Source organism: Drosophila elegans, unplaced genomic scaffold (assembly GCF_018152505.1).
Source record: "Drosophila elegans isolate 14027-0461.03 unplaced genomic scaffold, ASM1815250v1 contig_208, whole genome shotgun sequence".
Classification (NCBI taxonomy): Eukaryota; Metazoa; Arthropoda; class Insecta; order Diptera; family Drosophilidae; genus Drosophila; species Drosophila elegans.
Genome location: NW_024545578.1, coordinates 16,626,216 through 16,639,693, shown reverse-complemented (window position 1 = coordinate 16,639,693; position 13,478 = coordinate 16,626,216). Strand labels below are relative to the sequence as shown.

The 13,478-nt window shown below is 38.5% G+C and overlaps 1 protein-coding gene and 1 non-coding gene across 2 annotated transcripts; one reads left to right on the top strand and one right to left on the bottom strand.

The window, feature by feature from the left end:
• The first annotated feature begins 23 nt into the window (after window positions 1-23).
• On the top strand, window positions 24-2,688 carry LOC121466742 (putative phospholipase B-like lamina ancestor). Its single transcript, XM_041708067.1, has 3 exons — window positions 24-283; window positions 525-641; window positions 707-2,688. The coding sequence occupies exons 1-3, from the start codon at window positions 24-26 to the stop codon at window positions 2,301-2,303; spliced, it is 1,974 nt and encodes a 657-aa protein (XP_041564001.1). The 3' UTR covers window positions 2,304-2,688.
• A 1,689-nt stretch (window positions 2,689-4,377) lies between these two features.
• Window positions 4,378-4,459, bottom strand: Trnas-aga. Its single transcript has one exon. It is a non-coding gene; the product is annotated as a tRNA-Ser (tRNA).
• Between the last annotated feature and the right edge of the window lie 9,019 nt (window positions 4,460-13,478).

The window sequence follows — 13,478 nt, the reverse complement described above, 5'->3', positions numbered from 1 at the left end:
GCAGCTTCACAACGGCCGGCACAATGTTGAAAGTCGTTGGTGCATCGTGGCAAAAAACGCGGATAGGGACCTACATCCTTATCGGAGCTGGTCTGTTGGTCATCGGAGCCTTCTTCATTGGGTATATGGAGCGGCCGGAGTACGATGGCACCTATTGTGCCACCGCTCTGTGGACCAAACAGGTCGGCTTCCAGATTGAAAACTGGAAGCAGCAGAACGATCTGGTCAACATTCCCACGGGAGTCGGCAGGATTTGCTACAAGAATTCGGTTTATGAAAATGGGTGAGTGTTATTAAATAATAAAAAAAATATATCTAAAGAAATCGAAAAGGCTTTGAATCAATTTAAGCGGTGTCTGAAAGTATGCAACAAAATCCGCTTCGAATTAAATCCAATAGGCTTCAAAATTAAAAACTTATTATTGCATACTTTTAGACACCTTTTTTTTTAATTTTACTCTTTTATTTTTTGTAAGCTTTAAACAGCTCTAGGTTCTAATATAATTTCTAATAATATTTAATAGATGGGCTCAAATCGAGGTGGAGACGCAACGAACCTATCCGGATTGGGTGCAGGCCTATGCAGCTGGAATGCTAGAGGGTTCGCTGACTTGGAAAAACATCTACAATCAGTGGTCCAAGTAAGGTTGCCCCTTTTCATAGTTTTCAACATCAAAGATTTTAACAAATTGTCCTTTTTTTGTAGTACCATTTCGTCTTCCTGCGAGCGGGATGAGAGCACCCAGAAGTTCTGCGGTTGGTTGAGGGATCTCTTGACCACCAACTATAATCGCTTGAAAAGGCAGACCGACAAGGCTGAAAATGATCACTATTGGCATCAGTTGCACTTGTTCATCACCCAGTTGGAGGGTCTGGAAACGGGCTACAAACGTGGAGCATCGCGAGCACGCTCCGAACTGGAGGAGGAGATACCATTTTCCGATTTCCTGCTGATGAATGCCGCTGCCGATATCCAGGATCTGAAGATCTACTACGAGAACTATGTGCTGCCCAACAATACGGCGGGTACTGAGGAATCCGGAACCGATCAGCCGAAGAACTTCTTCTTGCCGAGTGCCTCCATGCTGACGAAGATTGTCCAGCAAGATGAGTCGCCACAGACACTTCAGCTGCTATTCGGTCACAGTACGGCAGGTAGTTACTCTTCCATGTTGAGGATCCAGAAGCGCTACAAATTCCACTACCACTTCTCGCCAAAGCTAAGGAGCAATACGGTGCCCGGTGTGGATATCACCTTTACTGGCTATCCTGGTATTCTGGGATCCACCGATGATTTCTACATGATTAAGGGACGCCACCTTCATGCAATCGTGGGAGGTGTGGGCATAAAGAATGAGAACCTGGCGCTGTGGAAGTCGGTGGATCCCAAGAAGATGGTGCCTTTGGTGGCTCGTGTCATGGCCGCCAATCGGATTGCGCAGAGTCGTCAGACTTGGGCCAGTGCAATGGCCAGGCATCCAATCACCGGAGCCAAGCAATGGATCACTGTCGATCTGAACAAGCTAAACTCCCAGGACAATCTGTACAACGTTTTGGAAGGCGATGATAAGCACGATGATGCCCCGGTGACCCTAAACGAGAAGGATAGGACAGCCATTCAACAACGTCACGATCAGCTGAAGGACATGGTGTGGATTGCCGAGCAGCTGCCGGGAAATCTAACCAAGAAGGATGTGACTCAGGGATTTCTCGTGCCCGGCAACTCATCCTGGCTGGCCAACGGAGTGCCGTATCACAAGAATGTCCTCGAGGTCAGTGGCGTGAACTACAGCGAGGATCAACAGCTGTCGGCGGCCGATGAGGAGGAGTTGACGAACCTTAATGCGGTGGACAAGTATCTGAGGACCCATGGCTTCCGTGGAGATCTGCTGGGCAGCCAGGAGTCGATTGCCTATGGCAACATAGATCTAAAGTTGTTCTCCTACAATGCTCGTCTGGGAAAGAGTGATTTCCATGCCATCGCCGGACCCATCTTCCTGCGCATTCAACATGTCCAGCCAAGGGCGGTGGAGGATGACGGCCCGGATGGTCTGCCCCCCGCCGCCTCCATGGGTGATGAACGACTCAGCGTGAGTATCGAGGATGCCGACAGTGTGGCGGAAATGGAACTCATTACGGAACGGCGGCCAGTGCGAAATGATATGCGGGCCATAGCCATGCGAAAAATTGGCAGCGGTCCCTTCAGGTGGTCCCAAATGAGTCCCGTGGAGGAGGGCGGCGGCCACGAGGGACATCCCGATGAGTGGAACTTTGACAAGGTCTCCCCCAAGTGGGCCTGGTAGGAGCGAAGGAGAAGCTTTTTCACCCGTAGAACCCAATCGAATTTGTATCCCAATACCCACCTCCATCCATCTGAAAACTGGAAAGCAATAATTGTTTAGATTCAGTAATTAGTGTATCGTATCTTCCCCTGTGTCTCGTTTAGTTCGTGTGTTCCTAGTTGGTACATATCTTACGTCCATAGTCTTTTAGTGTGTACAATACCTATGTGGGTGCGGCGTGCCCAATTCGTCAATTGTTGTCTTCCAGTTATTTAACTTTTTATTTCATGTAGGTCTTTTGTAAATTAGCAACAAAATTGTAAACTTATTTTTTAGCAGCAAATTTTTGTACTTTAGTAACTTTATAAAAGAAATAAACAAAAAAACACAAAAATTAACACCCTTATTTTGTTGATTTCTTATTGGAAAATAGTGGGCCACAAAAAAATTTTAAGCTTTTGGGTTAAAAAAAAACCCAGACTATTTTATTTAAATTTATTTTTGAATTTTCAGGTTAGTTGTTATTTTGTGGAAGTTCTAGTTTAGCAAAGTCAAGAACCATTCTTAAATAAATTGGCGAAGCAAAAGCTTTTTTGGGAGCTTTACGATAAAGATTGTTGTGTTTTGGTAAATATATGCTTAATTCAATTAAAAATAATTTAATATTTTAAATCCAAAATAAATTCGTCTTCATAAGCTTTGACCTTTTTTATTAATTGATCATGATTATGTTTTTTGTTGATATAATATATTTTGAATATCTTGCCAATATAAACCCCAAACTTTTGGTTTGTAGAGGATCGAAACAAGTGATTTTTAAAATCTAGCAAAAAAAGATAGGTAAAACTAATCTTTTGTGAAGATTTTTTGTGGATCATAGGTAAAAGATAATTTTTAAAATACTTAAATATTTTGTATTTTAAATTGCTTAGCAATTTTAATAATGGCTACACCCCCATTGGCCTATGCCGATTGGATAATACTCATCGGCTCCTCCCTATAAGGCCAATCTGATTGGGGCTCTTCCTATTGGCCCTCGCCTATTGGCCAATACAATTTGGCCACGCCCCTTGGCAAACTTTTCATTGGTTAAATTCTGTAAGCTCCTCCCCCTCAATCATAATTAACATTTAATAACAAACGCCCAATCAAAGTTCTTATTTAATAAACTATTTAAAAATTGTTCGTTTTTATGTATTTACAAATTTTATTATTTATATAAGCTTATTCGGTTTTTTAAACCTTTTCCCTACAGATCTCAACTTCCTTTTTATTATATTCCAGCCTTAAAGAATAGAGAATAGAACTGATTGTATTTTTAATCTTTTACACCATCTGACTTTTATTTCTGACACACTTCATTCGCGTCTTGTCTCAATAACACTCCTATTCTTCGGAGCGTGAGGACGAAGGACCACAATAAAGTACGAGAGGAAACTTGTCAAAAACAATTCGTAGGGGAGCCCTGCACCAATTACCAAACTCAAATAGATCTATTTCGAAATTCAATTTGCTCTCGCAACGCGCATCCCGGGCAGCCAACAAACGAGGCCAATTACTTTAAAATATTTCGTTGAGCAAACTTGGTCGACAACTTTCAAAAAACAAAAAGAAAGTACCAAAGAGGAAAAGAGGTTCGGTTCTTTTGTCTTGGTCGGAAATAAAGAACTGGCAACAGGCTGAGAAGAAGATGCTGTGCGGGGGACTTAGAATAAAACAGAAATCCCTTTTATGCTTTGATTATGGTAATTTTGCGATTTGTTTTCATTGCAGTGAAACATGCAATTTTCCCCATATATATGCTTGCTTTATACATATATTTTATGTAAACTATGTGCTCTAGCAAGTCGCTGGTATGCTACTTCTTAGCTTGACAAAGACCAAGCCGAAGAGTCGAAATTTGCATAAGTTGTGCCAACGAACAAGCTAGCACAGTACACTCAAAAAAAATCTTTACACATTTAAAAATAATAATACCAAGGTTGCATTGCATTTATAAAAAAATGCTATGTGCGCATTCCAGTTAACAAAATTTCAAAAATGTTAAAAAAATGTTAATGATTTTCGAATTGTATAAAAAAATGTATCTAATGATCGCAGCCGGTAGGATTCGAACCTACGCTCCCAGAGGGAATCTGATTTCTAGTCAGACGCCTTAACCGCTCGGCCACGGCTGCTTGATGAGAGGGTGACGCGAATAGATGTACAAAAGCTAAGCAGTAGCTTTAAATAAACAGCAAATACGATATGATAAATTTATTAATAAATTATTTATAAGTTGATTAAACAAATGGTTTTATGCTATCTTGGCCTTTCTTTCTTGACAGTTTATTTTTATCTTCCACGTTTCCTGTAGCAACGTTTCACTCGAGTTCTAATTATAAAACTGCTTGATAATTGGCAATTAAGATATTGTTGGGGTTAAATAATTCTACTGAATGAGTGATTGGAAGTTTTTGCTTAAGGTTGGATTAAAACTATTCTATTAAACGTTTTTTGTGTGCATATATATGTTAGCTAAGTGCAGCTTTAAACAGTTTTCTTCACGGTTATGTTAAATATGAAAACTATTTCTACGTTGAAATCAAACATACAATGTGTTTCTGAATGGCGACAGTCAATATTTTAAGCTCCCAGATTTGCTAACATTGAATAAAATTTCAGTGCATATTTTAACAGTTATTTTAGTGAAATTAAAATCTTGTTTGCATTTTTTTATAGTGCAGCAGACGAGAGAGAAAATATAACGTCGAAGTATTTTGCATACATTCAGGTCTTACCCCGGATTCCCTGCCAGCATTCTCCGTCTCCATTGCACTCTTTGTCCATACCTCTGCCTTTGCTCCTATGATTTAGCTGAATTATAGCCGCCATTCAGTTTGTTTCGCCCTTGGGCTAATTTATAAACGTAAATTTACTTTGATGCTAATGACGTTACCAACGGCAAATAACAACAAACATTATCCTCACACAGATTGTTTTCTGTTGATATATCAATATGCGAGCCAAAGGTGAAAATTAGTGCATTTGCTTAAGGGCAACACCCACAACCCCCCGCGGACGGAATTCTATACCCCAGCTCCACCACTTCCAACCGTTTTAAGCCCCAGTTTGGTTGGCAGGTGTTGGCATGGTGCAGGCATTGTGATTTATGGTTTAGCCACGCAATTGCGTACCGTCAGTGACCAGCATTTTTAAGTGTTCAACGCTGCGTATGCGTAACATATGTGCAGCCAGCATTTCTACCTGCGTGGGCGTGTATATATTATATTTGATTTAATTATGTATGCGTGGAAGTGGAAACATTTGCGGATGTATTCCACTTTTGGGTTGCGTCGCATGGCTTAAAAATGGTTATAGAAAAAATGTAAAAAATTACTAAAAGGATACACTTATCAAAAAATCGTAAAATAGCCAGATTTACATCATCCAATAGTTATCCAAGGCTAAGGAAACCAACTTAAATAATTTATAACGGCAACAAAAATTTATTTTTAAGATAAAAAATATCTTATTTACTTTAAAAAGGTGTGAGAAATTAGAATACAAATATTACAAATAGTTTTTTTTCTTAGCAAAATGATGCAAATTTTAATTAATTTGATTTTTACAAACATATTTAAAAACTATAATGTTAAGGTACATATTATTGGTCGACTAAGCACTAATAATTTATTTATTTTTGTCACTTTTTTATATGTAGTAGTTTTTTTTTTATAAAATCGGTAAATACGAGTCACATACAACCCTTGACTTACAGACGGATAAATAAAAACATTTAATCTAAATGTAAACGTTAAATTAATTACAAATGCTTTTACCTTTAGGATTTTCCTGAGCACAAGCGATCAAAACCCTATTATTCAAGGTTCAAGTAAATCAGTTGACTTACATTTCGGTCAGATTTGCTTCCCATCAACATTCAATTTATTGTGACCAGTAACTCGCATTTGATGAAATTAGTTTTTGGCGATATGTGACCCGGTGGACAGCGACAAACTGCGAGGGTGTGTTGGTGAGTATCTGTGTATAGTGAGTCCTTCCATTGCTTAAATTGCTTGCCCGGGAGCGGCATTCTCGAGTGCTTATCACGCACCAGACAACAAAACATACCTGCGGGGGCAGGGATTCGCCATTTCCCAGATATCCTGTGACCAGTCTCACAAAAGAGACTTGCTGGGGCAACTTGTTATTTATTTGCTCATTTATTTGTGTCCTTTTTTTTGGGGGGGGCCAGCTTCGTTTTTTGTGTTTGCATCACACATCTGAAGCACTTTTTTGGGTTAAACATCTTAATAACAAATTTGTAAAGCTTAGCCGCCACAAAGGCTGCCTGTGTCCTTTAAAATGCTGTGGCCTTCCCTTGTACGCCAGCTGCTCAGTGATAAGGCCTTGACTGTTGACTTTAAGGCCTTTAACCCTTCGATGTGGCAAACAATGACCAAACCGAACATAACACAGTCCCGCCCACAGGAGCGAGGTCATCGGGTCATCAAATTGAAAAGTGGAGCGGTTTTTTGTCTGTGTTCTCTGTTTCTTGTCGACTGCCGCAATCCAGATGCGAATTAATATGACCAAGTAGTCAAGGGGCAAAGCTGGGTTACGGAGGTCATCAAAGTGGCGTTTGCCGCAGCCTCTAATTGCCTTGGATTATTGGGTTGTTTTTCACTTATTTTGCATATCCGCAAACAAATGTTATTTTGAATCCTTGTCCAGCTAAAATGAGGTCTGAGCTTCTTTTATATATAAGCCTTTAACAGCTTTAACTGACAGTCAAAGCGCAAATATTAAAATCGCTTGAAATCTCTTTTCATTTATGTATTCTGTCATATTAAAATTGACATTATCTCTGGCATATAAATGTCAATTTGTACACTATGATTAACATTTTATTTCTGTTTTTATCGACCCGATTTTATGTACCTCTGTAATTCAACAAAATATAATTTATCTTTGTGGATCAATATTCAATAATCTAAACATTTTGAAATAAAAACATAACATTTTTTGGCGTAATTATGACTTGTTTTGCCATACCACACATTCACTGTGCATGCTTGTTCTGCCATACCATTGTGCATCCAAACTACTTTAGACATAGACTTAATGTGCAGCCAAGCACCTTTAGTCACACATCAAAGCCATAACTCAAACAAGCCGCCCTTAATGCCAATAAGCAGCTGGCAGCAATCTTAACCGAGCACTTCCGCTCCACTCGAAGTATTACGAGTTGGAAAACAATAAATATCGTCCGCATCAGGAAAGGGCTGGGAAAGTGGGAAATCTGTTACACAACATGAGTGGAGGAACATGAACTGGAACACGTTCTGCATGACAGTCATGACGTTGACAAAAACAAAGTCATCAACGATGCTGAAGTTGAGAACTGCAATCAAATTGAACGGAGGGAGTGATCCGGCGAACAGAACATTGACTGGGCGACTTATTTTACATTTTTGAAGTGCCTGTGTCCCGGTTTATGATTAAAGTAAAAGCTTGAATATCGAATGCTCGCCATGACATGGCCTCATCCTCATTCTTTCGTCCAACTCCCTCACTTTTGGCAACTTCATCATTGTGATAAATGAGCTTAGCTTGTAGCACATTTTTCACAACAAACTCAAATTTTGTTTTGCCCCTTTTTCATTTTTTTGTATGCTGCTGCTGCTGCTGCTACTGCTGCCCTTAACTTTTCCTTTTCCCGAATTGTTATTAACAACTTTTTTGTGTGTGTAATTTTGTACAGTGCAAAAAAGTTCAAAGCTCAAGGATTTATACCACATCGAAACTAACGAAACAAAGTTTGAACATTCACATTCTCTCATACGATCGTCATCCTCCTGGATGCAAATGTTTGACATGCAATAGTTGGTGGGAAATTCTTCTAGCGCCAACTGTGTTTTGGAGCAGCATCTTCAGAGAATGACTTTGGCACTTTTGGCACGTGCCCTTCCCTCACTTAAAACTTGGTTAGTTTGATTTTGAATGGTTTATTTGGTTGGCTTGGCTTCGTGGTTTCTCCCTGATTCCTGTGACTGAAGCTCCAGCTTCTGCTCCCAATTGTTATCAACCAATTTGCCAAGCAACAGGGGGAAAATGGGGAGAAGGCCACAGGAAAACTTTCTGCGAAGGCGCATTTGGCGGTTCGCCTTTTCTTGGTTACATTTGCAAACATCATTTTGAGCGATTGCCAAAAAGGAAAATGGGAAGAACTTTAACCCCAAGTAAAGAGACTGACTAATGCGTTTAAATGACTTATTCTCTTCGGCATTTCCGCTGTCGAACGGGAGACCAAGATGAGCAGATAATTAGTATTAGTAGGACTTTAAATAATAATGTTAAAAGGTTAAGATCAAAATAATAAAAGGAAAAACTATTACGTTCTTCAAATTTTTTATACATTTTATAAGTTTCGACAACATAAATTAAATTTGTAAGCCAGTGCAATTTAAATATTCCTTTCTTGGTTACAAGAAAATTGAACATTGTCTATACACATAATAATGTCAAAAAAATTTTAGAACGTATATACGAAATTTTATTTAATAAAATGAAGTATTACTTTTATAGACAATAAAAGGGATACAATGTGACATTTCAATTGTATAACAAATGAAAATAGTAATTGTAAAAGATTGAATTTTCCCTTATTGTATTTCCTTGAAGCAGTGGACTTTAAAAATATGTAACAAAAAAATGTGCTAAGACTTATTGAAAGGCCAAAGTTCGTTCGTTCGTTATCCTCTAGCATAGAAATAAATATTTCCGGCTCACACAAAATGTAAATTTTCTTAGAACGGACAAGGGTGGGGGTGGGAAAAGTGAGGGCCAGGTGCCAATGTGTCCGTGTCCATAATGCAATGAAAATAGGCCAGAATTTTCTGCTACTTTTCAGCTCAGCCTCCTTCCGAAAGTTATGCGAGCAAACCGCAAGGTAATTAAATTCCTTAACCTTAAGCAGCATTATGGGTAGCCGGTTTCGTTGGCGGATGGGCCATGTCCTTGGTGCCAAAAAGGAAACACACCCACACAGGCACAATGAATGTGTTTGCGGTGACATCAATGTGCCTGTGTGAGTGCTTGGCACTTGAGCATTTAATTGAATTTTTTTGGAGACCAGATAAGGACGCGAAGGATGTCTCAGCATGTTGACTAGGACCCCCCAAAACGCCCACCACCCCTTCCCCTCGACTCTTACATAGTTTTACCCGCGGCGCGAAATGTCATAAATTATCTAATAAAGTTTTTATTTAACGAGATAGAGAGAGAAGTTTCATTCTTGTGCGGTTTTAATTACATTTTTGAATAAAGAATGCGAATGAATAGAAAATTTTCCAGGCATGAAAAACAAACAAAGTGTCCTTTCAATGTATTGTCATTCTGTTCAATTATTATGGCAATTTTCCCCACCACCTGGAACAGTCCGTGGGCTCACTTAAGCTTACATTTTGCTGATTTGGTATTTTTCCATTTTCTCAACTCAACAATAATGTTTGAACTAAATTAATAATGTGCAAGAAGTATGTCGGAAAATGCAATAATGATGCATACTTTTTGGCATGGTAATTTGTGAAACTACAAACAAAACTAATTTGTAATAATAACTTAAATTATTAAATTAAAATCAAAGCTGAATAAATATAATTTTGTTTTCGCAGCAATTAAATATTAAAAAATCTATTGTACCTTGTTCATTATACTTAATGCAAAACTCTTTCCAAAAAATGTCAAAAAACTTACAGGCAATGTTATTACGAAATTTGCACTCTAACGAGGAGAAAATCCAGTGGGATAACATTTTCTTTTTCTCACAAAATGAAATAATGAAATTGTACAAAAGACCAGGCACAAAAAGAAATAGAACGAGAAGTCTACAAGAAGAGCATAAAGAAAAATGGAAAGCAGTGCCATGTAATCCAATTGCATGAAATGTACACAAGGACACAGGGCGGCATTTAATTTAGGGGCGTGCCACACACACACACTTAGACGGTGCGAAATATGTTAAATAAATATGATGGAAGAAAAAAAATGCAAAAAAAAGAACTGAAATGGGAAAAGGAGGAAAGTTAAAGAAATTTACATGGATGGCTTTTGCCTTTACTTTTAAGTGGTTTCCCTTGTTGCCTTTGAGTGTGCGTGTGTTAGTGTGTGAATGTGTGTGGCTGTGTGTGTGTGCCTCTAACTAAGTGTGTGTGACTTGGCCACACTTTTTGGCTCAACTCGTTGGCTCTTTTGTTGCTTTTAGCGCTTTGAAGTAAGTGCATTTAATGCTTCTCCTCCCGCTGAACGCACTGTGGTTCAAGGGCGTAGTCAAATTTGTTTATAGGCTGTGGATAACAGTTAAAATTATTTGAAAATATACTAGTTTTCCTTACATACTTTTAAAAAGCAATTTAATTAAAAATACCAGCGATATTTTCTCTAGAATTCAATACCTAAAAACCTTTTTTAGTGATATTAAGCAGTTTTTAAAATTGTTTTTTTCCTAAATCTATTTTATTAGCTGTAAATAAGTATTAACCCTGAAGTTTGAATTCTTTGCCATTTTTGGGACCCCTCTTGCTACTTCCCTGCTCTATTCTCCTACTCTTCCTTTAAAAGTGTTAAGTGCGCTTGAGATTTAACCTCCTTCTTCCAGCATCCCTCACATTTTCGAGCCTTGTTTACGCTTTTGACTTTTGTGTGCCAGTGTTTTTTTTATGTTTTTAATGTTCCTTGGCCGCATTGTTGGTGGCGCGTTGAATTGTGCTCCATAATTCAGTTACACACTTCCAAAATCTATTATGCTAAACACTCGCCATTGCATTAACCCACTGTGACGGGTTTTCGCGTTTACATCAAATGCGATTTTCGGTTTTTAATTTAACCGTTGAACTTGGCCCGGACTGTTGAACAATTTGCATTTATTTTAGAAATACAATTTCCATGTTTGTCCTGGTTGGAAAATCGCAGTCCGGAAATTTTTCGCTCTGCCTCGCTCGCTCTTGCTGCCTTGACAAAATGTAGCCGTTGAGGGCCAAAAAGTCCCTGACACGGCCAAAACCGAAGGCCGGCCCCGAATTCCAAATTTTATCTTTGTTCCAGATGTTCATTTTGGTGATGCTGTTGCTGCTTCTGGCGCTCTGCCTGCATTAAATTCAATGCATTTAAAATAAAATTATGCAAATTTATAAAGCATTTGCTCTGTGCTCCAAAAAGTATCCCATTCATTTGCTGCGGAGACGAAATCCAATTTGAAAGTACGCAAAATGAGCAGTTGATGCGATGGGTTACAGCTGGACTCGATGGGAATGGATTGGATTCTGGTTAATTAGTGTTGGCTTCTATGGGTATTGACACATTTATTCATGTTGTGCACATTTCAAAAATATTTCTATAATTTCCCATTGGATTTGATTGGTTTTCGCATAAAAATGAAGCTTCTTTTTGGTCAAATTTGATTTACTTTTCTCAAGAAAAGCACGGGAAAAATTACAGTAAGCAGTGATTGTAAAATTCTTTTTTGCAATCAGTGATAAAACAATTAATCAATTTGAATGGCTTTTGCCTTTATTTTCACAAGTACTAATGAATATGTGTTGCAATTATGTTTAAATTTTAAAGCAAATTAAATCCAAAAAATCAACTTTTACTCCTTTATTCAACATATTTTTACAAATTTTTTAAACAATTCAAATGAATTGTTTTGTTTTTGAAATATAATGTTGTAACTCTTAGAAAATGAAACTCGAGGTAGGCTTAGTAGTTTTCGACCTAAAAGTGCCGCTTCACATTTATCAAAAATGTTGTATTCGTTTAATAAACCCAGTAAGCAGGCATAAATGGCGTATATTTTATATGTATGATTTTCCGCTGCCCATTGAAATCTTTACCTAATTACAACAATTCACTAGCTCATATGGCATCCATAATTGTTGCATATTTGCTGCTCATTCCATAACCAATTTGCCACGCCCCTTGCGTCCCGATCCGCCCGCCTTTTGGGCCAGGAAGCTGCTAATTCATCAGCTGCATTACAATTTGAGCCGACTGCAATGTTGATGCATCTGCCTGGCTCCGGCAATTGTTGTTCACGTTCCTGTCGCTTCTGCTGTGCTGATGTAGCTGCCATTGCTGTTAAATGTTAGCAAATTAGTGACGGCGGTTTAGGCCAGCTGCGGGGTGTGGATGGAGGCTTCTGGGCATGGACAATGCCCTGTGGTTGTCACTTGTCGTCAGTCGGTTGCCATGGTCGAAGCTTTGTCTGTGTGCTTTCGTCCTGTCACTTTTTGATTAGTTGCAATGCGAGCTGGGGAGTACAACGGCGATATCGCCAGCAATTGGTAATTGAAGCTGCAAATGTATTTCTTTCCCAAATTTAATTTTTTTTGCTTTTTGAAAAGGATTATTAAAAGCAGAACAAGTATCGTAAAGAATTATTATTATTAACCAATTTAATTGTGGTATTTTACTTTAATTTTTTAAGGTAAAAACTTCTGAAATTCCATATCATATTTTTTTATTACTTAGTTTATAACAATTTTAATAATTCGATTATTTTGACATTATTGTTAAGATTTCTTTCCTGTGTATGTATTCGTCTAATTTGGAAAAGAGTTTTCCCAGGGCCCGGGGCAAAGTTTTCCTTGCTTCCTTCTTTTGTGCGTAAGTCAGCTCATCTTCAGCTCTCGTCTTGTGTCCTGCTCAGTGCAATTGTAATCCTTTAAGCATCTCGTCGAGGGAACTGGATAAATGCAATGCGCTTCATTTAAAATTTTCCTTTCTTTTCCGCCCGTTTCGTATTCACCGTGCCGTTCGCTGTTTTCCCGACTGCTTTTTAAGAGCCTCTCTGCCGCGCTGTTGGTTACTTTTTTATGGTCCACTTGGCTGGTAGCTGTAGCTGATTGTTGTTATCACAATTGGCTGAGATTACGTTTACAGTAACGGGGTATAAAGAGGTCACTTAACGTGCGCATTGTTCGAGTTTTAGTTAAAACTTGGCCTGAGTGCTCATAAGTAGTGGCCTTGTGTCTCTTAATGTAGCTAATAAATGTTTCTCCTTTCCCAACAATTTTTATGTCCCTCCAGAGAGAGTTAAGGTGCCAAGTTCCGTTCAATTTCTTTAGTGACACTGCGATAAACCCTCTTTTTTACTATTGGCTTTTTAATTTGCATTTATTTCAGGCAACAGTGTTTGCATTTTTTTTTCTTTCT